The following is a 27,627-nucleotide window of genomic DNA, read 5'->3' as shown; positions in this document are numbered from 1 at the left end:
TTTTGATTCTTGCAACACAAAAAAAAACCCCCGGGGACAGTAAAAGCATTTACCACTTTGTAATATTGCTATTCTTTCTCACAACGCGTAAAAGATGTTTATGGTCTGAAGATGCCAAGTGATGAAGTGTTTCAGGTGTTACTTTGTCCCACTGTTCCTGCAAACAGGTCTGCAACAGTATCGGGTCGTCACTGTCATTTTTCATTTCAAATTTCACCACACATTGGGGGCAGAAGGGACAGGCACCCTCTTCTTCCACAGCCATGCCTTTGTAATGGTTTTGCATCGTCTTGTTGAAACATCCCTGGAAAAGATGTCGTCTTGAAGGCAGCATGTTGCTCCAAAATCTTAATGCACTTTTCTGTATTAATGCCGCCATCACCGAAATGCAAGTTACCTTTGCCAAGGGCACTTGGACTTGTTGCTGGTAACAGTCTAGATGGTCCTTTTCATCTTTGGTCCAGAGCACAGTGTCCATTTCTTACAAAAAAAAAAAAAAAACCCCACCACCACCCTGGAATACTGATTTGTCCAACCACAATACATGTTTCTACAGTATGATGGTCCATCCCAGATGCCCCTGAGCTAAGAGAAATCCATGATGCTTTTGGACACTTAACATAAAAGCTTCCCTTTTGCACAGTAAAATCTTAAAGGTTTGCCAAAGTAATCTCGAGCCTGTGTGGTTATATCAGCTAGAGATGAATGATTGTTCTTGATGCAGTGGCATCTGAGGGATCAGAAGTCACGGGTGTTCAGCTTAGGTTTGCGCCTTTGCCCTTTATACCCCGAAATTCCTCCAGATTCTTTGAATCGTTTAAAGATATTGTGCACCGGAGAGGGTGAAATATCCAAATCCCTTCCTATTTTTCTTTGAGGAACATTGTTTTTGAACATTTCAAATCAGACATTTGATGACAAACTGGAGATCCTCAGCCCATCTTTGCTCCTCAAAGACTAGGCCTTTCCTGGATACTGATTTTGTACCAAATCATGATTACAATCACCTGTTGACATGACCTGTTTCAAATCACATCATTATTTGATCGTTTTACCTCATTACTCGCCCTAAACTGCCCCCATTCCAACTTTTTTGGAACGCATTGCAGGCCTCAAATGTGGGAATGGATGGATATTAATAAATGAAATGAAGCTGAAAAGACAAAACATGAAATTCATGAAGGTTCATCCTGTCTGCAACGGAATACAAGTCAAACATTTAGAAACCACTGCTTTCATTTTTTTAATTTGCATTTTCCATACTGTCCCAACTTTTTCTGATTTGGAGATATATTAAACAACTTGGAACATGGCACCTTTGATGACAAACCATTGGCGTTTTAGCTGAGCAAAAGTATAGGAACAGATAGTCAAAGTAAAGAACACTTAAAAGGTGCTGTGTGTAAAAATTAAGGATTTAACAATTTAAAAAAAAAAAAAAAAAAGCACCTTATCAAAATCACCACCAGAATGTGAAGAAATAACCGCTTTGATGTGTCAAATGTAGATATACTGTGTTGCAGAAATATTTCCTGAAGTTAGCACGCTAACCCTGAGACAAGATGTGTCTCGTAATACCACTCCGTATCTCAAAAGGTGATAGTGAGTCACTGTGGCATCCGGTCCACACTCAGTCCAAATGAGAGGATGCAGAAGTAGCCTGGAAACACCAGGAATCCAGGCACCGAAACATGGATTTGCAGTTACTATTTTGTGTCAGATTTTTTTTTTGGTGAAGGGAAAAGAAAAGGGACCCTACCAGTGGAAAGTGAATCGCAATCGGATTTGGACAAACTGAAGGGAGCCCACTGGAAATAAAATGTCATTTTATTTGCTGCAAATTCAAAACCGGATTACACAACAATTTCACAAAGAGAAACAACTAGTATCACTAGTAGCTGTTTATTTTGATGCGAAGATAGGGACTTCATGACTTACTCAACCGAGAAACAGGATTGTGAAAGTTGTTGAAGAAATAAGTAAATACAATACTTTGCAGAAGTTTGATCAGTTTTCATGATGCGATTCCATCACTATGTTCAAACAAAACAAGCATTATAATAAAGTGTAGGTTCTGCTCTTTCTTGCGATGCGTTTATCTACTCAGTGACGAGTTAGAGTAATTCTAATTGACCATGACTAAACTGGGGAGAGACTAAAAAAATAATAAAAAATCCCCCTGGAAAAGCACTTAATTATTCTCAGTGCACTCCATTTTTAAAAACTTTAGGCCATACCTTCTGCGTACTGCAACATGCGCTCCACGAGAACAGGATATTTCGTGATGCGCTGTGTGACGAGCAGGATGCATTCTGGTATGCCAAGCCTTCGCACAATGGACAGGTTATTTATTTTCTATAAATAAAAGAAAGGACAGAAAGACAGTGTCAAATTAATCCAGAATTGAATTTGAAAGTTAATAACAATGTGCATTTCAGGTTATAAGTTACTTCAAAAATAAGGAAAAACAATGAGCGAGTTTTGTTGTATACAACCCTGATTCCAAAAAAGTTGGGACAAAGTACAAATTGCAAATAAAGACGGAATGCAATGATGTGGAAGTTTCAAAATTCCATATTTTATTCAGAATAGAACATAGAGGACATATCAAATGTTTAAACTGAGAAAATGTATCATTTAAAGAGAAAAAAAAAATAGGGGATTTTAAATTTCATGACAACAACACATCTCAAAAAAGTTGGGGCAAGGCCATGTTTCCCACTGTGAGACATCCCCTTTTCTCTTTACAACAGTCTGTAAACGTCTGGGGACTGAGGAGACAAGTTTAGGGATAGGAATGTTAACCCATTCTTGTCTAATGTAGGATTCTAGTTGCTCAACTGTCTTAGGTCTTTTCCGTCGTATCTTCCGTTTTACGATGTGCCAAATGTTTTCTATGGGTGAAAGATCTGGACTGCAGGCTGGCCAGTTCAGTACCCGGACCCTTCTTCTACGCAGCCATGATGCTGTAATTGATGCAGTATGTGGTTTGGCATTGTCATGTTGGAAAATGCAAGGTCTTCCCTGAAAGAGATGTCGTCTGGATGGGAGCATATGTTGCTCTAGAACCTGGATATACCTTTCAGCATTGATGGTGTCTTTCCAGATGTGTAAGCTGCCCATGCCACACACACTAATGCAACCCCATACCATCAGAGATGCAGGCTTCTGAACTGAGCGCCGATAACAACTTGGGTCGTCCTTCTCCTCTTTAGTCCGAATGACACGGCGTCCCTGATTTCCATAAAGAACTTCAAATTTTGATTCGTCTGACCACAGAACAGTTTTCCACTTTGCCACAGTCCATTTTAAATGAGCCTTGGCCCAGAGAAGATGTCTGCGCTTCTGGATCATGTTTAGGTATGGCTTCTTTGAACTATAGTTTTTTAACTGGCAACGGCGGATGTCACGGTGAATTGTGTTCACAGATAATGTTCTCTGGAAATATTCCTGAGCCCATTTTGTGATTTCCAATACAGAAGCATGCCTGTATGTGATGCAGTGCCGTCTAAGGGCCTGAAGATCACGGGCACCCAGTATGGCTTTCTGGCCTTGACCCTTACGCACAGAGATTCTTCCAGATTCTCTGAATCTTTTGATGATATTATGCACTGTAGATGATGATATGTTCAAACTCTTTGCAATTTTACACTGTCGAACTTTTCTGATACTGCTCCACTATTTGTCGGTGCAGAATTAGGGGGATTGGTGATCCTCTTCCCATCTTTACTTCTGAGAGCCGCTGCCACTCCAAGATGCTCTTTTTATACCCAGTCGTCATGTTAATGACCTATTGCCAATTGACCTAATGACTTGCAATTTGGTCCTCCAGCTGTTCCTTTTTTGTACCTTTAACTTTTCCAGCCTCTTATTGCCCCTGTCCCAACTTTGAGATGTGTTGCTGTCATGAAATTTCAAAAGAGCAAATATTTGGCATGAAATTTCAAAATGTCTCACTTTCGACATTTGATATGTTGTCTATGTTCTATTGTGAATACAATATCAGTTTTTGAGATTTGTAAATTATTGCATTCCGTTTTTATTTACAATTTGTACTTTGTCCCAACTTTTTTGGAATCAGGGTTGTATATAAAAAAAAACAAGAGAGTGCTCTGAGAGCACAATATCCCCCACTACGATGTATTGCAAATGAAACTGAAACATGCATATTACTGTCCTATAACAAAGCCTTTTGCCAAGTTTCGTGAAAAATTCCTCCAAAAATTATGAGAGAAGTTGATTTCAGAACACGAGTACCCTTTCTGGGACGGACAGACGGACTTTGCCACGACATAACCCCCTTTCAGGCCTTTTGGCCAGCGGGGGATAAAAATTGTGAGGGAAGTTGATTTCAGAAAGCAAGCACACCTTGATGAAATTGCCAAAAGTACAAGTTTGTTAATAATCGAGGGCATAACTCTGGTAAAATTTGCCCAAATTAAACGAAGTTTCAATATGCGTATAACGGTCATATAACAAAGCCTTTTGCCAAGTTTGGTGAAATTCCTCCACAAATTGTGAGAGGAGTTGATTTCAGAACAACATACACCCGCATGAAATTGTCAAAAGTTATTTAAAATCAAGGATCAAAACTTGTGAAAAAAAAAAATTCACAAACGAAATTAAATGGCAATATGCATATTATAGTCATATAACAAGGCCTTTTGCCAAGCTTTGAGAAATTAGTCTACAAATTGTGAGAGGAGTTGATATCAGAAGGCAAGCACACCTTCATGAAATTGTGAAAGTACAAGGTTGTTAATCAAGGGCTGCAACTCTGGTAAAATGCAACTGAAGAACGAAATTACAACAACATGCATACTACCGACATATAACAACGCCTCGTCAAGTTTTGTGAAATTCCTCCAAAAATTGTGAGAGGAGTTGATTTCAGAAGGTGAGTACGCTTTCCTGGGACAGACATTACCACGACATAATCCCCCTTCGGGCCTTTCAGCCAGCAGGGGATAAAAATGCTGGGCCATTCTCAATACTGTACATAATTGTGAACTCATTTACGTGTATTTATAAAGACTGTCAGTTTTTCAAATTTGGTCAGTTATATTAATACATTTTGGAGGTTTAAACAAATACAGTAGTAATTCAACCAGAAAACAAAAAGGTGAGAGGAATGCCATTTTCTCCTCTTACCCTTATATGGTTCTGAAATTTCTTGTTGCTCTGCAGCTGCTCTTTGTAGTAGTTGACCGCTTCAGTGTGATGACTGCAGAACGCGCCGTAGTTTTCCTTCATCTTCTCTCCGAGCTCACCTGAAAACTGCACGAGGGGGAAACAGTCTAAATCTGTGTCCCAAAAGCACGATCAATGGTTTACTATGCGCATGTCTAGGAGAATGACGCTAAACTGGGAGCTATAGGCTTCCATAATTTGTTAGCTGCATTAGCTTTGTAACTCCAGTGCAAAATTCAAGTGAATATTTTTGTCCTAATTAATAATAGGACAATTTCTTCAATACCAGTTTCCTCTCACACTCACTATTGTTAAGGTAGTAATAAAGCACCCCATATCATGCTGTTGGAGAAAAGTAATCAAAACACAAGATGTGATGAATTACTTCCACCACTCCAAATCCCTCTCATACCACAGCAATTTGCAGAAGATTACACCAAGTTTATAGTTACATTTAAAATGTTGTGGAACTTCACTGCAACAAGGTAGTTCCTGTTCTTACTGGTGATTGCTATAAACAATGAGCTCAGCAACCTTTCTTTATTCCCTCTTCTAGTTACAGCTTTACTTCTGACCGTTACAAAGCACTGACACTGTCGACTCCTTATACAAAGTCTCCTTACAGAAAACTTCACCATACTGTTTAGGAGTGTTAGACATACCTGTGAAAAAGCTATTACTATAAAAACAATAACTTATGAGAGCAGCCTGTGATCTGTAACCAAAAGAACACCTTCTGATCAAAATCTCATACTCAACAGCTCTGTAATATAAATGAGGTTTAAGGTCACCATGACTTCACCCTACGCAACTCGGAGAAATACCTGGTCACTGAGGATATCTGCCACACTGTGGATGACATAGTTGCGTTCGCTCCCTGGCTCCAGTGTCTCCTGGCGTCGCTCTCGGAGGCGGGACAGGAAGTGGCGGTGTAGTTCCAGCAGGCTTTCCAACTGCGGGAATAAACAGTCCAGGCTGCGCTCATCCAGCTGCAGAGTCTCACGCAGCTCATGCACGTACACAAGCAGCATGATCTTCAGCGTGCGCATGTGGTGCATCTCTGTCTGGATCAGCTCTAAAACAATCCATATATAATTAACATTGGCGAATAAACAGACACCTGTAGATTGGCATGGCTTTTCTAACATGACCCAAACTCAAATAACCAAGTCAATAAGAAAAATATACAACCCCGATTCCAAAAAAGTTGGGACAAAGTACAAATTGTAAATAAAAATGGAATGCAATGATGTGGAAGTTTCAAAATTCCATATTTTATTCAGAATAGAACATAGATGACATATCAAATGTTTAAACTGAGAAAATGTATCATTTAATGAGAAAAATCAGGTGATTTTAAATTTCATGACAACAACACATCTCAAAAACGTTGGGACAAGGCCATGTTTACCACTGTGAGACATCCCCTTTTCTCTTTACAACAGTCTGTAAACGTCTGGGGACTGAGGAGACAAGTTGCTCAAGTTTAGGGATAGGAATATTAACCCATTCTTGTCTAATGTAGGATTCTAGTTGCTCAACTGTCTTAGGTCTTTTTTGTCGTATCTTCCGTTTTATGATGCGCCAAATGTTTTCTATGGGTGAAAGATCTGGACTGCAGGCTGGCCAGTTCAGTACTTGGACCCTTCTTCTACGCAGCCATGATGCTGTAATTGATGCAGTATGTGGTTTGGCATTGTCATGTTGGAAAATGCAAGGTCTTCCCTGGAAGAGACGTCCTCTGGATGGGAGCATATGTTGCTCTAGAACCTGGATATACCCTTCAGCATTGATGGTGTCTTTCCAGATGTGCAAGTTGCCCATGCCACACGCACTAATGCAACCCCATACCATCAGAGATGCAGGCTTCTGAACTGAGCGCTGATAACAACTTGGGTCGTCCTTCTCCTCTTTAGTCCGAATGACACGGCGTCCCCGATTTCCATAAAGAACTTCAAATTTTGATTCGTCTGACCACAGAACAGTGTTCCACTTTGCCACAGTCCATTTTAAATGAGCCTTGGCCCAGAGAAGATGTCTGCGCTTCTGGATCATGTTTAGATACGGCTTCTTCTTTGAACTATAGAGTTTTAGCTGGCAATGGCGGATGGCACGGTGAATTGTGTTCACAGATAATGTTCTCTGGAAATATTCCTGAGCCCATTTTGCGATTTCCAATACAGAAGCATGCCTGTATATGATGCAGTGCTGTCTAAGGGCCTGAAGATCACAGGTACCCAGTATGGTTTTCCGGCCTTGACCCTTACGCACAGATTCTTCCAGATTCTCTGAATCTTTTGATGATATTATGCACTGTAGAGGATATGTTCAAACTCTTTGCAATTTTACACTGTTGAACTCCTTTCTGATATTGCTCCACTATTTGTCGGTGCAGAATTAGGGGGATTGGTGATCCTCTTCCCGTCTTTACTTCTGAGAGTCGCTGCCACTCCAAGATGCTCTTTTTATACCCAGTCATGTTAATGACCTATTGCCAATTGACCTAATGAGTTGCAATTTGGTCCTCCAACTGTTCCTTTTCTGTACCTTTAACTTTTCCAGCCTCTTATTGCCCTGTCCCAACTTTTTTGAGATGTGTTGCTGTCATGAAATTTCAAATGAGCCAATATTTGGCATGAAATTTCAAAATGCCACACTTTCGACATTTGATATGTTGTCTATGTTCTATTGTGAATACAATATCAGTTTTTGAGATTTGTAAATTATTGCATTCCGTTTTTATTTACAATTTGTACTTTGTCCCAACTTTTTTGGAATCGGGGTTGTAAGAGCAGCTCAGAAAAAGATCAACTCTTAAACAAGACAAACGCAAAAAAGCATTGCTGTGCTGTAAACAGGGCTGGATGATATGATCAGATCATACATGATAAAAATCAGGTTACAGTACACTTTTCTGGGATATTGGGAATCAGTATTTTCATAATAAACTCTGATCAGAATAAGCTAATAGTTAATTTTGTACTCATCTCATTATCTGTAGCTGCTTTATCCTGTTCTACAGGATCGCAGGCAAGCTGGAGCCTATCCCAGCTGACTACGGGCGAAAGGCGGGGTACACCCTGGACAAGTCGCCAGGTCATCACAGGGCTGACACAGACACAGACAACCATTCACACTCACATTCACACCTACAGTCAATTTAGAGTCACCAGTTAACCTAACCTGCATGTCTTTGGACTGTGGGGGAAACCGGAGCACCCGGAGGAAACCCACGCGGACACGGGGAGAACATGCAAACTCCACACAAAGGACCTCGCCGGCCACGGGGCTCGAACCCAGACCTTCTTGCTGTGAGGAGACAGCGCTAACCACTACACCACCGTGCCGCCCCATTAATTTTGTACTGAATCTTTAAATTTGTAAGAAATTTTAAATAGAGTCTTCAAAAACAATCCAACATTACACAAGTTTAAAACTTTGCATTGTTTTTTTTTTTTTAAATTGTGAGTTAAGACTTTGTACTAAATATGATATTAAAAAGTCTTTTTAAAAAGAACCTTTATTTCAAAATTAAGAATTTGTAGCAAATCTTTAAAACTAAAATGCTTTTAAAATGAGAGTATATTTATGTAGCACTTTATCTACATTGCTCACCATTTCCTTAATACAGAACTCACTATTACATGCGAGCTCAGCAAACAGGACATCACTTCCTGCTGAAGAGAGATAACATGCTTTGAAGCTGTGCAGCAGTAATCAGTGCAAGAGGTGTGGCAAGTGTAGGCGAGACAGGGAACAGTGTGCAACACACACACACCTATCTTTGTGAGGACGCTCACTGACCATGCATTCCCGAGCCCCGTACCATCACAACTAAATACATAACCCCAACTTAATTCTAACCTGAACCCTAAAACCAAGTCTTAACTCTCAAACAGCCCTTTGAAAATGTAAGGACCAGCCAAAATGTCCTTGCTTTCAAAAAAAGAAAAAAGTTGCAACACTGTTGGTTAAATTTAAATGGATAAATATTATATATATATATATATATATATATATATATATATATATATATAAAAATATTCCTGTCTTCAATATGTAGCATGTAAACACACTCACCATATATCACATCTTGTCTCTTAATCACTTCTTTGGAATGTTTCTTTAAGAAATGCTGATCCACGGCCAAACTCCACGACTCCGCCTCAAAGTCCTGAGCCATCGAGTCCAGCTCCGCTCTCACGTTGTTGTAGTATGCATCTGCACGCGCGCACACAGTTTATAACACGTAAAAACACCAGTTCTCCACTTTGGAGTCACAGGACATTTTTTTACTCAAATGTTATTTACAATGTAGCTCTATGCATATACACTGGATTTATAAAATATTTAATAATCATTAAAGCTGTCAAGATTATTATGAAGTGTTTTAGCCTTCAGGTTAGAGGGCCTGTTTATGGAATCAATTTTGTGCCAAAATGTTCATACAATACTTTTGAAATACCAAACAAAAACGGCAAATCAAAATACAAAAGTCAATTTTTTTAGACTGGCAAACAAATTATCCGTGTAATCGTGCAAAATATCAGTCTATTACTCTTCAGAAACCTTTTATTTTTGTTCCGCGTCTTTCTCGGTTTTGTTTGCCGTAATTTATTTTGGTTGCGATTCCAGCTTTCTCGTTTGCGCTCCCTGACTTTTTGCTTGCAGTTTTGGCACAAACTTCACGTGTGGGCGGGCTGTCCAGGAATGCATTCCCATTGGCTAACTTGTGTTTGACTGACAGCTACGCTCAGCCATTCCCTACTCGGATTCTGGCGGACTGTTTGCCGAGTGACCGATCCATTGACGGTAAACAAGGATCAAGTGGACTTCAGTGGCGACTATGATACTGAATTAATTCAACAAAGTGTAAATTCAATATCATAGTCGCCACTGAAGTCCACTCGATCCTTGTTTACCATCAATGGATCGTCACTCGGCAAACAGTCCGCCAGAATCCGAGTAGGGAATGGCTGAGCGTAGCTGTCAGTCAAACACAAGTTAGCCAATGGGAATGCATTCCTGGACAGCCCGCCCACACGTGAAGTTTGTGCCAAAACTGCAAGCAAAAAGTCAGGGAGCACAAACGAGAAAGCTGGAATCGCAACCAAAATAAATTACAGCAAACAAACCAAGAAAGACGCGGAACAAAAAAAGGTTTCTGAAGAGTAATAGACTGATATTTTGCACGATTACATGAATAATTTGTTTGCCAGTCTAAAAAAATTGACTTTTCTTTTTTTGTATTTTGATTTGTCGTTTTTGTTTGATATTTCAAAAGTATTGTATGAACATTTTGGCACAAAATTGATTCCATACCTGTTCAGCAAATTTTACAACAGTCCAACACACAGTCGTTAATCAAAGCCTTTATCCTGGCCACAGACAACACTCAGAGCAGCATTTAGTGTAGGACTGTCATGGTTTCTAGCTGGAAGCACCCCAAAATTTAATGTTATATTTTGCCCATAATCTCCATTCTACGCCCAAAATCTATTATTTCTATAGTATACCTGCTGTAGCAGCACTACACTGGTTAAAATCCAAATTGCATGAAAGTTCTAACCGACACTGATCAGAAAATGAACTAAAACTGGGTCGCTGAAAAAAAAAAAAAAAAAAAAAAAAGGTTGAGAAACATGGACATCCAACATTTAAAAAGAACCCCAATCCTTTACCTTCCACGATGACGGACTCAGCCGTAGAAGGAGTGATGGAGATGGCGTCCTCCGAGTGGCGTTTAATTCTCAATGCGTCTACTTCATCCATCTCCCCTGTAATAGAGCTGAAACACAACAGAAAGGTCCGAAAGGAATCCGAGCATGATCTGTCCGATCAGATGCCCAAGCTCATCCTATCATCACTGACCTGGAGCTGCTGTTAAGGCTGAGCGTGTGGTTGGTGCTGAGAGTGTTTTGCTGCCCGCTGGCTCCTCGGGGCAGGACAGTCATGCCTGTAGCTGGACGGATGGTGCCATTGGAGGTGAGGTACGGCTCCCTCAAGGCTGCGGAGAGACGAGACAAATAAGAACGAGAGGAACGAAGGAGCCACGAGTTGCCGAGATGCCAGCTGAGGCGGTGACCCTGAAGGAGAAACCCTAACGAAGCAGATGCGACCTTTCTCTGAGCTTTGTGCTTCCTGCGCATCACCAGGATCGTCTTGTCTTGCATGATTCTCAGAAAACGAAAAACCACCGACAAGAATGGGGGACGGGAACCAAACCAAAGGAAAAAAAAAAAAAACCCACAGGCTTGATGTACTCAATAGAGAGACAAGCAAATTCTGGAAGACAAGCCCACTTTTTGTCTGTCTTCTCTCCTCCTGCTGCTCAGGAGGGGTTTCGATGTGACCGGCTGCTGAGCGAACGATTTATACTGAGATTAAGATTAACTAGAAAAGGTATAACCAGATGTCATTACATCTCTGGGGAGGTTTAATCAGGCTCCCAAATACACACCCATGCATGTTACTATATCTATGCAGATGACTGGTATGCCAACGGCTGTGTTATCTTGGGCAAATTTCTGTGATCGAGGAAAAACATTTTGGTATGTGCAATTATAGGAAACGCCACACCATCCGTGATTATTTTCCTATAATTGAATGCCCCCAAGGTTATAAAGCGGTTCATTCCTTCCAAGTGTTTACGACGTGATCGAGAATACTGAGGATTGATGCTGCAACCGATTAAAACTCGTAACCCAGAATTTCCCACTTTGGACTGGGCAAGAACAAAACAAAACATCCCCTCATATCGGAATCTTAGGATGGTCTCCTCAACCTCGAGTTCAGCAAGTAACATCAAAAATCAATGACAAATAACAGCAAACAGGTTTTTTTTTTTTTAAATAAATAAAAAAAAAAACTAAAAAAAAAAAGGCAGCACACACTACTCTTAAACGGGTGATACTGTACACACGTGTTAACTTTAGATTCATCAACATACAGGACATATTCACTTGTTAAATATATAAACAGACTACACAGCTCACTGTTTAGAGGTGGCACTAACACATCACATCAAGCTTGCTAGCTGGTTGCTACGATGAAGGTGTGCATGTTTCTTCTCACACTTGGTAGTTTGAACACATGGAGGTTGAAGACAGTGTAGTCCAGACTTCCCACTTCCAAGACGAGTTGAATGCAGCACAATTGATACGTAGTGACGTAACAGAGTCAAACGTATAGTTTGAGCAAACTACACATTTTCTGGATGCATTTTGTTCACGTGGCCTTGATTCATATACGGATTTACTATTATTACATTTTTGACTAACTACAACTCGAAAAGAATTCAAGCATCATGAGTTGCACCCAATTTGAGAAGATGCTGGAAGTCAGTTTAAGAACCATAATTTCATGATCCTATTTTCTTTTTAATTAGTGTCCCTGCTACAGTGCAACAGCTTTAATTTGCTGTCAGGGGATTCCAGCTCACAGGAGAGAAACGCGGGCAACTAGTATTCTTCCACGTGAAGCTGCAGAGAGCCAAAAAAAAAAAAAAAAAAAAAAAAGGGGAGCGAGAGGAATGAGGGCACGTTCTGAGACCATCCTACAAACTTGTTTTAAATGCAGAAATATAAACAAGCAATACTATTCAATGAAATTGAGATTATATAGAAAAACGACAGACTTGACACCTATGTGCAATAAACAATGCAAAATAAAAACATTAAGGTTTCATATGACTCGCCTTCATAAATGCAAATGTTAGACAATGAAAAAAAGAACCGTAATTCATTTATAATAATGTTCAACGGAGCCGTTTGTTTAACTTTCATGGAAGGAAGATCTACGTACAAAGTTTTCCAGCATGCTGTTATAGTAAAATTATCAGCGATGGGCTGAAGCATAGTTACGGTTACAACTTCAAAGTTGATTATTTATAACTGCAATCCCCACATTGTTTTATTCCTCTTATAACCCAATGATTTGCCAAAGACAGACATGTATTTTTTTTATCCATCTATAAATTACATTTTGATATTGAGGAACGGGCGGCACGGTGGTGTAGTGGTTAGCACTGTCGCCTCACAGCAAGAAGGTCCGGGTTCGAGCCCCGTAGCCGGCGAGGGTCTTTCTGTGTGGAGTTTGCATGTTCTCCCCGTGTCCGCGTGGGTTTCCTCCGGGTGCTCCGGTTTCCCCCACAGTCCAAAGACATGCAGGTTAGGTTAACTGGTGACTCTAAATTGACCGTAGGCGTGAATGTGAGTCTGTGTGTCAGCCCTGTGATGACCTGGCGACTTGTCCAGGGTGTACCCCGCCTTTCGCCCGTAGTCAGCTGGGATAGGCTCCAGCTTGCCTGTGACCCTGTAGAACAGGATAAAGCGGCTAGAGATAATGAGATGAGATACTGGGGAACATCAGCACAAAAACATTACTGTGCCAGAAAACTACAGTTAAAAAAGTTACAGCTTTACCTCTGACTGTTACAAAGCACCAATGCTGGAGACTCCTTCCATAAACGTTAAGCAAACATCTTACACAAAACTGCACCACATGTACAGCTGCACGTCTGCAATGCTGCTGTTACAGAAACTCAATCAACACCTTCTGACCAATCAGACTCAAGAGTAGCAAACATCTCTCTTGGTTCACATTGTTTAACAATTTAGATCCATTTTAATCGCAAAACACTTTAGCAACAATCTTCACCTTGGTGCTTTAGAACAAGAAACCCAGTTTGACAAGAAAAGCTTTTAACTCACCTTGACTACAGGGCTGAGCAGCTGCTTGGACCTTCTGGGCAAAATCTTTACTCTGTCAAGGGAAAGAAAATCACTAACACTGATAAACCAGCATAAATTTATCATTTTCAAACCAGACCAACCCACTGAGGATATAGCAATAAAGGCGGCATGCTAATCATTCACCTTGCTAAAACTGGTTCAGTGAATAATTCACACGGCTTGAAATTTGCGGTGGTCCGGTCGCCCGAGGCGACTTAATTTGTCATTTGGCGGGTAATTCCTGTCACTAGGCAGCCCGGCTGGCTAGTTAAATTATATATATATATATATATATATATATATATATATATATATATATATATATATATATATATATATATATATATATTCCGAAAATTCCGTGTGAGATACACAAAATTATTATATCGTAACTATCGAGTATTTTATGGCCATCTGCCGACTTGCATTTATTTAAAACCTTTTCCGGTGGTTTTCTCCCTGTCCCTCAGGCAGTAACGTGAGACGCTGCCTAAGGGTTAAAATTTTAAAAAACACCCACACTCGCCAACCAATCCCGGGCGACATCTCGGTGCTGAAAGGAACTTGCGGGAAGATTTTCTAGTTTTGGTTTACAGCGCTGACTCAGTTCGTGCAATCGCTGGTGTTGCATAGGCTACCGTGTAAGCTCTGTCAATTTCAGCGACAAATTAAAAATGGAAGCCGACAAATTGGTTCCTAAAAGAACTAGTAAGGGGTCAGTCATCTGGCATTTTTTTGGATATCGCGAGGAGGACGTGGAACAGCAAATGCCAGTTTGTAAAGTGTGCAAAAAAAAAAAAAACCTGTCATCACAAAAAGCAGCAGCACGACAAATATGTTCCATTACCTGAATTTTTTTTTTTATTTTACCAACTTTATTGGACTGTTACAAAATAAACATAAAAGAAATAAACATAATAAAGTAAGTCAGCCCAAAGGGGAGAACGCAAACAGGTGACCCATGCAAGGAGTTTCCCCGAAGGTATAAAAGAAAAATCATACAATTAAAATTAGACTAAATTGATCTGTGGCAACCACAGTCACAATACAAGTACATGAAAAGTCCGTATTATAGGTGGAGGTCAGTAATTCAAAGTACAACTCTAACAGGGATGATTTGAAAACAGGGAGGCTACAGAATTTATCTGGGGAAAAATATTTACATACATAGTTCCAGACAAACTCACCCAGTACAATATGAAGAGAGTCTCTTAAACTCCGAACTACTTGCCCACGAGCTAAACGCCCCCACGAGCTAAACAAATGACCATAGCGGCCTCGTTCTCCAAAGCCCCCCCATATGAGAAAACGAGTCAGAGATGGAGAGCTATAACGGATGCAATCACTAACGTCATTGCCGAAGACATGATCCCAGTTAGTATAGTGGAAAAACCAGGCTTCCAAAAATTACTAAACACACTCGATCCCAAATACGAGTTGCCTGGTCGCAGACATTTTACAGAGAAGGCAATACTGGAATTCTACACATCTGAGAGGCAGAGCCAGAAAACATTCAGTTCAAAAGTGTGCAAAGAGAAAAATTATGTTTTGCAGATCTCTCTCTTCTCTCCCTCAATCTCTCTCTCTCTCTATTGTGAATGTTCCAGTGGTTCTCAGTAGTCAGGTTAATAGCTTGGAGATCTATTTTTTTTAAATAATTTAATGAATGAGCACTTTTCTTATTTAGGCTAAATGTCTCTCAGTGTTGAGCTTGCACTTTATTGGTTTGAGCTCTGAGCAGCTCTGTATTGTTTTGCCCCTTTGTTGAAATTTTCAAGATTGTTTTTGCAGTTTGTGCCACATCTTTGTTGAATAAAAATAGTCTTATTTCAATTCAATTGTGATTAATCACCAACATGAAAATTTAAAATGTGTTGTTGAAAACCACCTGTAAAGTTAACCAAGAATGTTATTTAATCTGCAGGGATTGTAGTGAAAACAGTAAAGAGTAAAAGTTAGATTTCATGGGGTCCTTTAGAGGAGATTTAAATACATCATATCGTGAAATGGAGAAAATGTATCGGGATATTCATTTTTTCCCCCCATATTGCACAGCCCTAATTCAGACACACCATCAACTAAAGCCGCCACATATCAAGCGCGTGCCGTGTCTGCGTTAATCGATGTGTTTATCAGCAGGACGGAAAATACAGAAGAATTCCGAATCACATCGTGTACGAGTCAGGCTGTCGGTTTTTTCACTACTGCGCATGCATATAACACATCTCGTTGAATATCGCGGTAATCACGTTATCAAATTCAATAGATGTGGCCACATTATCGCCCATTTAAACACGTGCTTTTGTTGTTGTTTACATCTACATCTGCCAAAGCTACGTTGCGATGTGGAATTTTCTGAAAGGTGTACAGAAACCGCCAGAGACGGGGACAAAGCGACCTCGGTCTGAAGAGGAGAAAAAGGCCGCCGATAAAGCGTACGAGAAGGAGAAACAACAAAGGGCTTATAAGCAAACGTGGGAGCAGGGTAGGCCTTGGCTGCGATACGATTTTTATGGAATAATTAATTTTCTTCAAGTTGATTCCTAGTCAATATGAAGCTCCTAATGCGTTCTCTCTCAAATGGTTAAATACAGAAAGCATGCTGGACATATTTTGGGTGCTATAGTCATGATAGTAAGTATATTTGCTTTCAATACTCATACACCAAGTTACCAAGTTTTCCAATATATTATTATTTGTTGATGTTATATTTTGGTGCTCTGTGTTGTTCTCATTTATGTATTTAACAACAGTATCAAAATACTCGGGTCTTGAAATAAATGCACATTAGTCATGAACAATGGTAACTACTCTCTTTTGGGTTATTTTTGACAGAAGTAAAATTCATACATGAACAAATTTTGACGAGTTGATTTTCTGTTTGGCGAGCTACTTTGGAAGGTAACTAGTCCGGCTGGCTGGTGAGGAAAGGGGGGGGAAAAAAAAAAAACCCCACCACACTTCTAGGCCTGAATTCAGATCTCGAAGGACAATTATTTCTCACAAGCTTGATATACAACAACTGTAACTACGTGTAGGCATGGCTATAGATCGTTCAATCAGGGATTAGAAATGTTAAAGGGCACAAAAAGAGTGTTTTTTTAGTTCTCATTGAATGTAATCGAAAATGTGTACAAATTCACTCAAGTGTTCCAAAGGAAAACATTTTTAAGAACTGCTTAACCAGTTAATATTTTATAAGTATCGACTAAACCTAAACATTTTCCCCATAGGCCTAAGTTCCAGTCTCAGATAGATCACTTTCTGGATGCATGGTTAAAGTGCATATCACGGGTAAATTCAGGAGCGAGATCAATGTAATTCTCCCATTTTATATTAAACTTTGGTCAAATATCTGTAACATTCTGCATTCTCTGCAATTTTTTTTTTACCGTGCACAATACCAGAAAAATTCAGTCGAAATCAAGGCATTTGAGGTGAATTGGTCTGCCTCTGAAAAAACTTGGCATTTGGATTTCCCAGAAAACACTGATTTTCGTGACGTCACGTGCGGGACGCCTCCCTCTGAATCCTACGTCAGCGCTGGTTTGTTTATGAGAAAACGACCTGGTGGTTTTCTGCAAATTTCTTCGTTATTGCATAATTATTAAAATGGTTAACAGATGTATCGTAGGAGGGTGTAGCAACAATCTTGATGGGATTAATACTCATCGTTTTCCAAAAGACCGGACAATGAGAGAGAAATGGGAGCGCTTGGTCTACACAGGCTGTGCACTGAAACTGTGCGAAGCTCTCGCAGCCTGCTGGCGCTTCCGCAGGTAACATCACGAATCTGGCTCCAGACTCCCTTGGGATTTTTCCAGGCACATTGTTATTTTATTTTTTTCTGCTGTAGACAGGTGGCCTTGTGCAAAATTACCCTTCTGGATGAGTGTGTAAAGGGACATTCTTTCATATTATTAAAAAAAAAAAAAAAAAACACGAAATTGGTCCAGGATATGCACTTTAAAGAAAGATCTGTTGGTAGACAGCCGCTATAGCCAGGCAAGTAACAAATCCCACTATAAAGTAGAATGACGCTCTGTTCAACATGAGCACACGTTTCTAGTTTAATGCAGCGTTTGGTTTTATTTATACCCGAAGCTTCCGATAAGCAGAGTAAGCCATCATATGTAAATATCAAGCGCCCTTTTATTTCATTCTAAACAGTCCCCCCTCCAAAATAAATAAACCCGATGTGGAGCGCTGGAACAGAAGTTTATATTAAAAAAAAAAAAGTTTCACACACATACATATTATACATACATTTTTATATATATATATATATATATATATATATATATATATATATATATATATATATATATATTAAATTTCACATTCTCAAAAATAAGCTAAATGAAAAATAAGATGTTTCTAATCCCTGTGGTCGATGAACACGTGTAAAAATCTTACCTTGTTCTTACTGTTGCTACACTCGGGCAGAAGATTCTTACAGCTTTTGTGAACGTTAACAGCACAATCTGTAAAATTAAATGGGAAATAATAATTTTAAAGAAGGGAACAAAGCAGTTAAATGGTTTCCTTTTTCTTCCAAAACCAGCTTGGTAGCACAAAACAGGATCCATGTTAGAACAGAACTGAGATACTGCAGATCGTAACACATCCATCAGATTTTCCTCATGTACTAAAAATAAAGAAAATCATATGCTGCTATAGTAAAGAAACTGTATGCGATCTTTCTAGTCAAGCAAAACTTTGCCCTGATTCACACTTCAGCTACACTCAAAAGGAGGATGTTTAGAACACATGCTTTCTAAGTCACATAAAGCCACAGTAGCTCTTTCAGCAGTTCTCTCTCTCTCTCACACACACACGTGAAGGGAAACTGTTAGGTCACAGTGGGGTGAAACCGAAGACTGCTGTGCCACTCCCAATATTGTGAGTTGAATAACATAACAGCATTACCAAGATCTAATAAAAGCACGCTTTAGATGTGTATCTATCGTTCATTTTCTCCAAACAAAAACGCTTGTTGGGCTTCCCTGTCAGTGACTTAATAGAATGCCTTTATTGTCACTGCACGAATGTACAAAGAAACTTTTCACCATAGGAGAGCAAAGCCGCTGTGTGCGTGCCGCCATTCTTGGGCACTTGAGCCCAAGGCCGTCCCATGTTAACCCAAGTGCATGTCTTTGGACATTGTTATATATTCGTGTTATATGAATCACACTGAATATGCGAGGCTTCACAGCAAAGAGGAAATATGACTTCAACAGCTTAAAAATCCAGGGTTTAGGTTGTCCACTAGAACCGTATTACTCCAAGGCCTCTGTATGTAAAGAATAAAACTCTGTCATGCTCTCGGAGGGAAAACCACCAGCACTGGGGTGGTGTGACGAAGCACCGTGATGTTTTCCACTGTTTAGATCATTTCCCTAGAACAGCATCTCCTGAATTGTTTTATTCCTCTTATACAACAGCAATTTGCCAAATCTTACAATTTTTTTTTTAAGAAAAACAACCCACATACTTTATCGATCTGTAGTTACAGTTAATGTTCACGCTTGCATTACAGCAGTTATAAACAATGGTACTCACCAGCCTGTCTCTTAATAAATAATAAATATTTAATTTAATATTATGGGGGGGGGGACTAAGCAGTAAGAGAGGAAGAGAAAATATTCATGGAAGAGAAGTCTTCAATTGAGATTTGAAAGTCAAGAAAGAAGAGCAGTCACAGAGAAATTGGGAGAGTATTCCAGAGTTTAGGGGCAATGGCACTGAAGGACCTGCGCCTGCCCCCCCATAGTGGAAAGATACTAGAAGATTTGTGAGAGTGAGAGATTGTGTAGGGGCTCAGTAGTTCCCTAAGGTAGATCAGAGCAAGATTATGCACGGCTTTGAAAGTGACGAGCAAGATTTTAAATTTAATACAGGACAAAAGCCAGTGTGGCCGAGAGAGGATAGGGGTGATGTAGGAGATTTTTTTCCCCCTCTTTCTTGAAATAAATTTGACGATGACCCCCCCCAAAAAAAAAAAAAACCCACCCCAGGTTATCGTGTTACTGAGAAACCACAAAAATATGTCACCTTCTCCATCCTGAAATTGTTGAGAGAACAGCTTTACATCTTCAGCGCAGACACTGAAGACTCCTTCCATAAAAACTAAAACCATCACATAAATCTTAATCAGTTCTCATCTAATTGATGGATTTCCCCAAGACGCTCCATGTCAAATGCATGAGTACGACCAGTGTTATGAACAGGACATCTGAACTCATGTTGATTTGCAAAGTGTCTCACTGCCTTGAACATCAATGTCGCACTTTGCATGTCTGGTCCCTTTGGATGAATATATATATTACACACACACACACAATGAATATTCAAAAGTAAGATATTTGCAAATTAGAGATGCCACCCCTGTTTTGGATGCCAGTTTTACACTCTTCTCTTGACAACAAATGGACCAAAGCAGATGCGTGGCTCAAAGATGGGTGAATGAATGAACGAACGAAATGATCACCCCACACCCAATTTCACATGTGCTAGAACAGAAAGAACATCTCCTCAAGGACCATTTATAATCCTTTGAATACATGATCAAAACCACATGAACAGAAATGCAACCCTTCAGATTTACAACATGGTCAGTGGTAAACACTGCTAACGAGAAAATCCTACTAGGCAGAGACAGAAGAAAAATAATTTTACCAAAAAACCCTTATTTTCCCTTATGTAAAGAAAACAGCAAGGTAAAAGTCATCCTTCCTTCTTTAGAGATGAAAGTGGAGCAAAGAAAAAAAAAAAATCCTAAACTTTTGAAAGTCGAACTAAGATGGGGGGCAACGTCCCCCAAAAAAATTTTAATAACACGCAAAATCCTGCATTTTGGTACTTATTTTCACTAAAACAAGTTATAAAACTTTTAAGCCTTTTTCTTTCATGTACATTAGTGATTAACATGTCAAAAATATCAAATTTAATTCCCCTAGTTAATGAGTAATTTTCATGAGTGCATTTAGAAAATGCGGTGATTTTCCTGGCTACACAGTTCATTACTTTGGGGGGGGGAAAAAAAAAAAAAAAAAACACAGTTGAAGGTAAACTCAGCAAAATCCCAAAACGGTACTGTTCAAAAGTAAAGGTCTGTTAGAGTTTCTAAAGCTTTCAGGTTTCAATGTTGGGGACGTTGAGCCTCGTTTATCAATCTTTCAGTAGAGTTGTGCGTTTGCAGAAGCTAAAGTGAATTAAAAATTTCCAATTCATATTTATGCGAGTTGAAGCCAATTGTTTACATTAGTTCATACTGTCTGTAAATTTAAACACACCAATGAATACCAAATTTCTCATGCAAATCAGGGGCGTAGCTAGGATTTTTCAGGGGTGTGTGTGTGTCACACACTGACTGGCAGCCTGAGTACATTATGTAACAAAATAAATTACCATTGCTAGTTTTAGGTAGCTTAGAAACCGGCTCTTCCATTGCGGTTTCTTCCACGTTTTCTTGATGTGTTCTAGAAACGGCACTAAAACTTAGCTTCGAAGCCACGAAACGCAACTTTGATGGAAAAAAAAATATATATATAATAAATTGCTTGCCTCTCTTCACGTCGAAAGGAGGAAAGTTTTGCTTGTTTTGACATGGCGAATTATTAACACAAGAAGAAATACTTGTAATTCGCAACTAAAAAGACTGCAGCTCTACTGGCAGTTTGAAAATGCCTTCTAGTATGATTGTGTTGCACTTGCGCAGAACGATGTCAGTCCTGCGCGCCTTAGCTCGTGCACCTGAAGGCACGCCTTGGGTGTGTGCGCGCCTAACGAGCTCCGGCACGCACGCCGTTAACAAAGAACACCTGTCTTTAATCAATGAACTATGTTTGGGCTATTTAAGGACCGCGCCCATGCAAGGACGATGCGAAGTATTACGCCGAGTCTAGGAACGCGAAAAATCCGAAAAATAAATTTCTACATTCGGAAAACTGGAGGTTTTCAAGAGTTGTGTCAAATATCCGGATTTCCAGGTAAATCCGGAAGACTTTCATCTATGCTTCTTGTTTTCTATTGACGCTCAAGAATGAGACTCCCAGACGCAAACATTCACGTCCTGTGCTCATCAGTGATTTGGTTTGTCCACCAGATACATTATATTCCATTTGCTCTGACCTCTGTTTTAACTGGAAAAGCACTTCCAGGTTGCTTCTATATCACCTTGTATCTCAAGGAACAGAACACATGTCCGAGATGCATAAAAATCCCAGTAAGGGTGTTCATGAGAAAGAATGAATGCAGGCTTGGGACAAAAAGGGAGGAAAAGCAGCGAAGCATGTTAATACAGAGTCATGGACCTGCCAAGTGCAATCAGCACCATGTGACCACTTGGTCCAGCACACAGAGAGGCAAAGAAATGCTGATGTGAGGGGGAAAAAGTCAGCACTTCATGTCTAAGAGCTCTACAGCAGAGACACAAAGGACAATGTTTATGAAATGAAGGATTAGAAAGTCCACAAAGACCTTAATGAAGCAAAATGCAAAGCTAAAACTGCATCACTTCCAAATATGATTTAGACGGCTCAGACTTCCCGCATTTTTCTTAACTTTAGGCATCATTTTTACCATTTGAGCATCTGTATATAATACAGAATAAAACGGAGCTCGTTTTTCCTATGGACTCTAGAAATATGGAGCCATGTTGATGTATTTCCTTTTGAAACAGGAAGTCAGTGTAGCAGCATGTTGAAGTGCTTGACTAACAGCCTTCGAGATACAGCACACCCCCCTGAAACTAAACAAACTTGACAGTAGCTTAGTGAACTAACTAAATATAGAGAACAGTCAAGAGTTTTTCGAGAGCCATTTTTCAACTATGGAGGATTTCTCACCACCACCTTCACCCATGCCTGTCTACTTTAACCAGGACAATAGCCTTGACAGCAAGACGTGTGTGTTTTGGAAGTTAGGTTGTACAGGTTCAAGCTGAGATCAAGCACTGGCAGAGCCAAAGGATCGTCATCCAGATATACGACAAGCCTGAATGGTGGATAAAATTACATCACTGCCTCATACTGATGGAGAAGATCGGATGGTGCATCAATACCAAATCACATTCTCCATCAATCTGAGGTAGCAACATTCAGGCACTGAACAGCCTCAAAACAGTCACATGACCATCAACACATACAAAACTCCACCCTTTTCCAAGTGAATAAACTCCTAACAATGGTTAGACAAAACACAAACCATCCCTGTGTCTGAAAATCGCTCACTCGTTCACTACTCCCTATATAGGGAATTACTATATAGTGAGCTCATTAGTAAAATGAAAAAATGCTTGTCACGCTGGTATTTATGTCATTATCACACAATTAAAACATGCCAGATCAGCTAGTTGGTGGGTTTTCAAAATAAATCCATATTATACTCAGCACATTTCCCACATTAATCAATACAAAAGTACCTGCGTCTTTCAGTTCTTTTAAATCAAGGCTGAATACTTTCTTCTTTGCCGCTGCCTTTTATTAAATCAAATTTGAGACTTTTAATTTGATTTCTTTCAGCGCGACCGCAATACACGTTGGGATATATTGCTTGGTTAGTGACCATCGGTTGTACACTATTTTTCGTGATGCATTGTGGGATACTTTGAGTGCACTATATAGGGTGTAAATAATCCTCACTAAGGTTTCAAACAGCACCACAAAATGGCCTCCTCACTATATAGTAAGTAGGGAGTGATTTTGGACACAGGGTATGTTTATGTTACGGCAGCTAACAAGCTGCTACTGTAGAGCAAGACACGCCCCTGGGGGCGGGACACATTCTAGAGAGAGTATTTAATAGGCAACTTGACATTCCTTGACAACCATAAGAGTTTGACAGGCGATGCAAAGCAATCCATGTCTATAATAGCTGTTACTTTTTTTTTTTAAACCCGGATGTGTGCACGCACTTGGAAAAAGTTTGTGGTTTTAACTTCTGTCGTAAGTTAAAGCGAATCATTGGCCGTAAAAGAGAGTTTTTTGGACTCAAGTTGGTCGCCGCCGAAAGAAATTCACGTGTGAAATGGTGGATTTCTCAGGTATGTTTAACTTTTTTTTTTAAATAATTTCTCCTTTTCTACCTTATCTTAATGCTTAATGTGTGAAGATTCTTGAAAATAAATACAGATATCTGTAGATGTGTTTTTAGCCAATAAGAAGCAGATTTAAAAAAAAAAAAAAAAACTTTTACGGCAAATGATTAACTTACAACAGAAGTTAAAACCACAAACTTTTTCCAAGTACACATTAAAATTCAAGTTATTTTAAAAAAAAAAAAAAAGTAGAAAAGGTAAAAACAGCTATTATAGAAATGGATTGCTTCGCATTGCCAGTCAAACTCTTACGGTTGTCAAGTTAGCTTGCCCACCACGGGCTTGTTGCTATGGGGAAAATTGACATGTGACCAATTCCTGCAACTGCCCTATTGGACAAACAATACTAGTACAGTACGAGTCAACAAATTGTCATTATATTCCTAGAAATGAAAACCTGTCAAATTAAAATTTCAGGGGGTACTCTAAGTAGCATATGTTGAATATCCAAAAGAACATACTCACATACATACACACTAAAAAATACACACACACCTCAAATTAGAATACCATGAAAAAGTTCCTTTTTTTCATAATTTAATTCAAAAAGGTAAACTTTCATATATTCTATATTCATTACATGTAAAGTGAAATATTTAAAGCCTTTTGTTCGATTTTGATGATTATGGCTTATAGCTCAGGAAAATCAGAAATCCAGTATCTCAAATTATTAGAATATTCCCCAAGATCAATCCAAAAAAAAAAAAGATTTACAATATAGAAAATGTCCAACTTCTGAAAAGTATATTCATTTATACACTAAATACTTGGTTGGGGCTCCTTTACCATGAATTACTGTATCAGTGCGGTGTGGCATGGAGGTGATCAGTCTGTGGCACTGCTAAGGTGTTATTGAAGCCCAGGTTGCTTTGATAATGGCCTTCAGCGTGTCTGTATTTGTATTTTTGGGTCAGGTGTTTCTCATCTTCCTCTTGACAATACCCCATAGATTCTCTATGGGGTTCAGGTCAGGCAAGTTGGCTGGCCAATCAAACACAGTAATATCATGGTCAGCAAACCATTTGGTAGTAGTTTTGGCACTGTGGGTAGGTGCTAAGTCCTGCTGGAAAAGGAAATCAGCATCTCCAAAAAGCTCGTCAGCAGATGGAAGCATGAAGTGCTCTAAAATCTCCTGGTAGATGGCTGTGTTGACTTTGGACTTGATAAAATACAGTGGACCAACACCAGCAGATGACATGGCACCCCAAATCATCACAGACTGTGGAAACTTCACACTGGGCTTCAAACACCTTGGATTCTGTGCCTCTCCACTCTTCCTCCAGACTCTAGAACCGTGATTTCCAAATTAAATGCAAAATGTACTTTCATCTGAAAAGAGGACTTTGGACCACTGAGCAACAGTCCATTTCTTTCTCTCCTTAGCCCAGATAAGACACTTCTGACATTGGCTCTGGCTCAGGAGTAGTTTGATATTAGGAATGCGAAAGTTGTATCCCCTTTCTTGAAGATGTCTGTTCGTGATGGGTCTTGATACACTGACACCAGCTTCAGTCCACTCCTTGTGACGCTCTCCCAAGTTCTTGGATCAACTTTTCTTGACAATCCTCTCAAGACTGCAGCCATCCCTGTTGCTTGTGCACCTTTTCCAGCCACCCTTTTCAGCAATGACCTTTTGTGGCTTACCCTCCTTGTGGAGGGCATCAGTGATCATCTTCTGGACAACAGTCAAGTCAGCAGTCTTCCCCATGATTGTGGTTGTGTGTACTGAACTAGACCGAGAGATACACTGCGTTCATACTGTTTTACTCAAACTCGAAATGAAAATATTCTAATATTTTGAGATGGGTTTTTCATGTTTTTGTACTGTATGCCATACTGATTAAAATAGAAAAATGCTTGAAGCATTTTAGCTTGTGTGTAATGAGTCTATAATATAGAACATTTTCACTTTCTTAAATAACTGACGGAAAATATTGAACTTTTTCACAATATTCTAATTTGAGATGCAATTAATTTTATATTATATATATATATAAAATATACACATACACACGGAGAGAAAGAATCAAAGAACATTTTAGAAAAAAATTAAGTGTTTTTAATGTTAAACATGATGTAATTAACTCACTTTCTCCCACACTGCAAAAAGTAAAATCTAACCAAGATTAAATATCTTAAATCAAGACAAAATGCACTTGTTATTTGTCTGCCAAGATAAATCTCCTTTCCAAGCAGGTTTTGTGTAAGAGTATTTCACTTACTTTAAGCATTTTTTCCCTCAATTATTTTAATAAGGTATTGTAATTTGTTATTGAGATTTTATTACTGGTTATGAGTAAGTTCTGTCTTAAAATGAGAATTACCATAATTTCATCGGTGTTATATTAACCATGACAAGTTTGTCAAAGTCAGAATTTCTTATTTCAAGCCTCTTATCCTTTCTTTTAATCTCTTAACACAAAACAGATAACTAAATTAAATGAATTGTCGTATTGTCAATCTGGCAACAAAAATAGGCTACAAAATGGATTGGTTTGTTGTTTTGATTTATTTGGCGGTCTCAGTTGGTATAAACACTTACTTAAACAGAGCACACCGATATACCCAGATGAAATAGTCAAACTGTTGGTTGGGGGACAAAGTATCTAGCATGTTAAAATGAGTAGTACAAATCTTGTTTTTAGTATAAATACACTAGTTTTAAGACATCTGTGGGGTTTCTAAAGCTAGATATATTTACTTGTTTTTAAAAATCTTGCCAAGTCAAATTTTCTTGTTCTGTTGGCAGATAATTTTGCTTATTTTAAGTAAAATATTCCTCATTTTATTACTTTTTCTTGTTTTTGTAAGCCAGGTTTTTGCAGTGCACTTGTTGAATATAGTGTTACAGCTGTTAGCATTCCTTTTTACCAGTTTGTTTTCGCAGCATCGATGCGTCATCAAAAAGCGACCACCAAGTATTCTGATCGAATCCCTAACAGCCCGAACTCTCCATTCACTTTTTTTTAAACTACGCTAGCTAGCGTTAGCATTTGCTGGCGCTATGAGCGATCAACAACATTCGGGTGAAAGAAAACAGTCCAACATATAAAATGCTACATAGCCGGTTAGTTAGCTAAAGCTAACCTGACTGTTTATTATAAATAAATGATGAACAGGCGAGGCATGCAATTAAACAAATAAAAATAAACATAATATCAGCTTCATTAATAACGTACTATGGTACAATAGACCATTAGACAGATTCAGGAAATATTCTGTATGAAACATAAAGATGATAAAACAAACAAATCAGGCCGAAATGCTTGTCTAATAATGGTAGACAAACAATAAAAGCTCTGCGCGCACTCACTCACATCAACCGCACCTGTAGCGTGTGCCGCACCTGAGCACTTTCACCCCGCAGTTCCGCTCACAGCCGAACAGCTTCCTTCAGGATTTTATTTAAAAGTCAAAACAGCTCTGTTTGACAACCGTTTCTGCGTTGCAGCCGCCACTAATCTTGCTGCTGTAGATTTATCTCGGCTCTATCCCAAATCTCTCCCTGCTCCCTGTGGTCCCGTACTACATGGCTCCACCATCCAATCCTGGTCCCTATACACTATGTAGTTCACTATTTATCCAATCTGAAGCCGTTTGTGATTC

General features: G+C 39.3%; 1 protein-coding gene across 1 annotated transcript in view; it reads right to left on the bottom strand.

Annotated features, from left to right (window-relative positions):
- The window catches only part of arhgef18b (rho/rac guanine nucleotide exchange factor (GEF) 18b), a 119,071-nt gene that overhangs the window by 49,119 nt on the left and 42,325 nt on the right, over window positions 1-27,627 (bottom strand). The window contains 8 exon segments of the mRNA XM_060941200.1: window positions 2,238-2,355; window positions 5,152-5,277; window positions 6,015-6,265; window positions 9,271-9,411; window positions 10,872-10,978; window positions 11,062-11,197; window positions 13,902-13,953; window positions 18,339-18,406. Coding sequence (XP_060797183.1) covers window positions 2,238-2,355; window positions 5,152-5,277; window positions 6,015-6,265; window positions 9,271-9,411; window positions 10,872-10,978; window positions 11,062-11,197; window positions 13,902-13,953; window positions 18,339-18,406 — 999 coding nt within the window.

Source organism: Neoarius graeffei, chromosome 15 (assembly GCF_027579695.1).
Source record: "Neoarius graeffei isolate fNeoGra1 chromosome 15, fNeoGra1.pri, whole genome shotgun sequence".
In the NCBI taxonomy this organism is placed as follows: domain Eukaryota; kingdom Metazoa; phylum Chordata; class Actinopteri; order Siluriformes; family Ariidae; genus Neoarius; species Neoarius graeffei.
The sequence above is the reverse complement of the archived record's forward strand: the minus strand, read 5'-3'. Positions and strand labels throughout refer to the sequence as shown.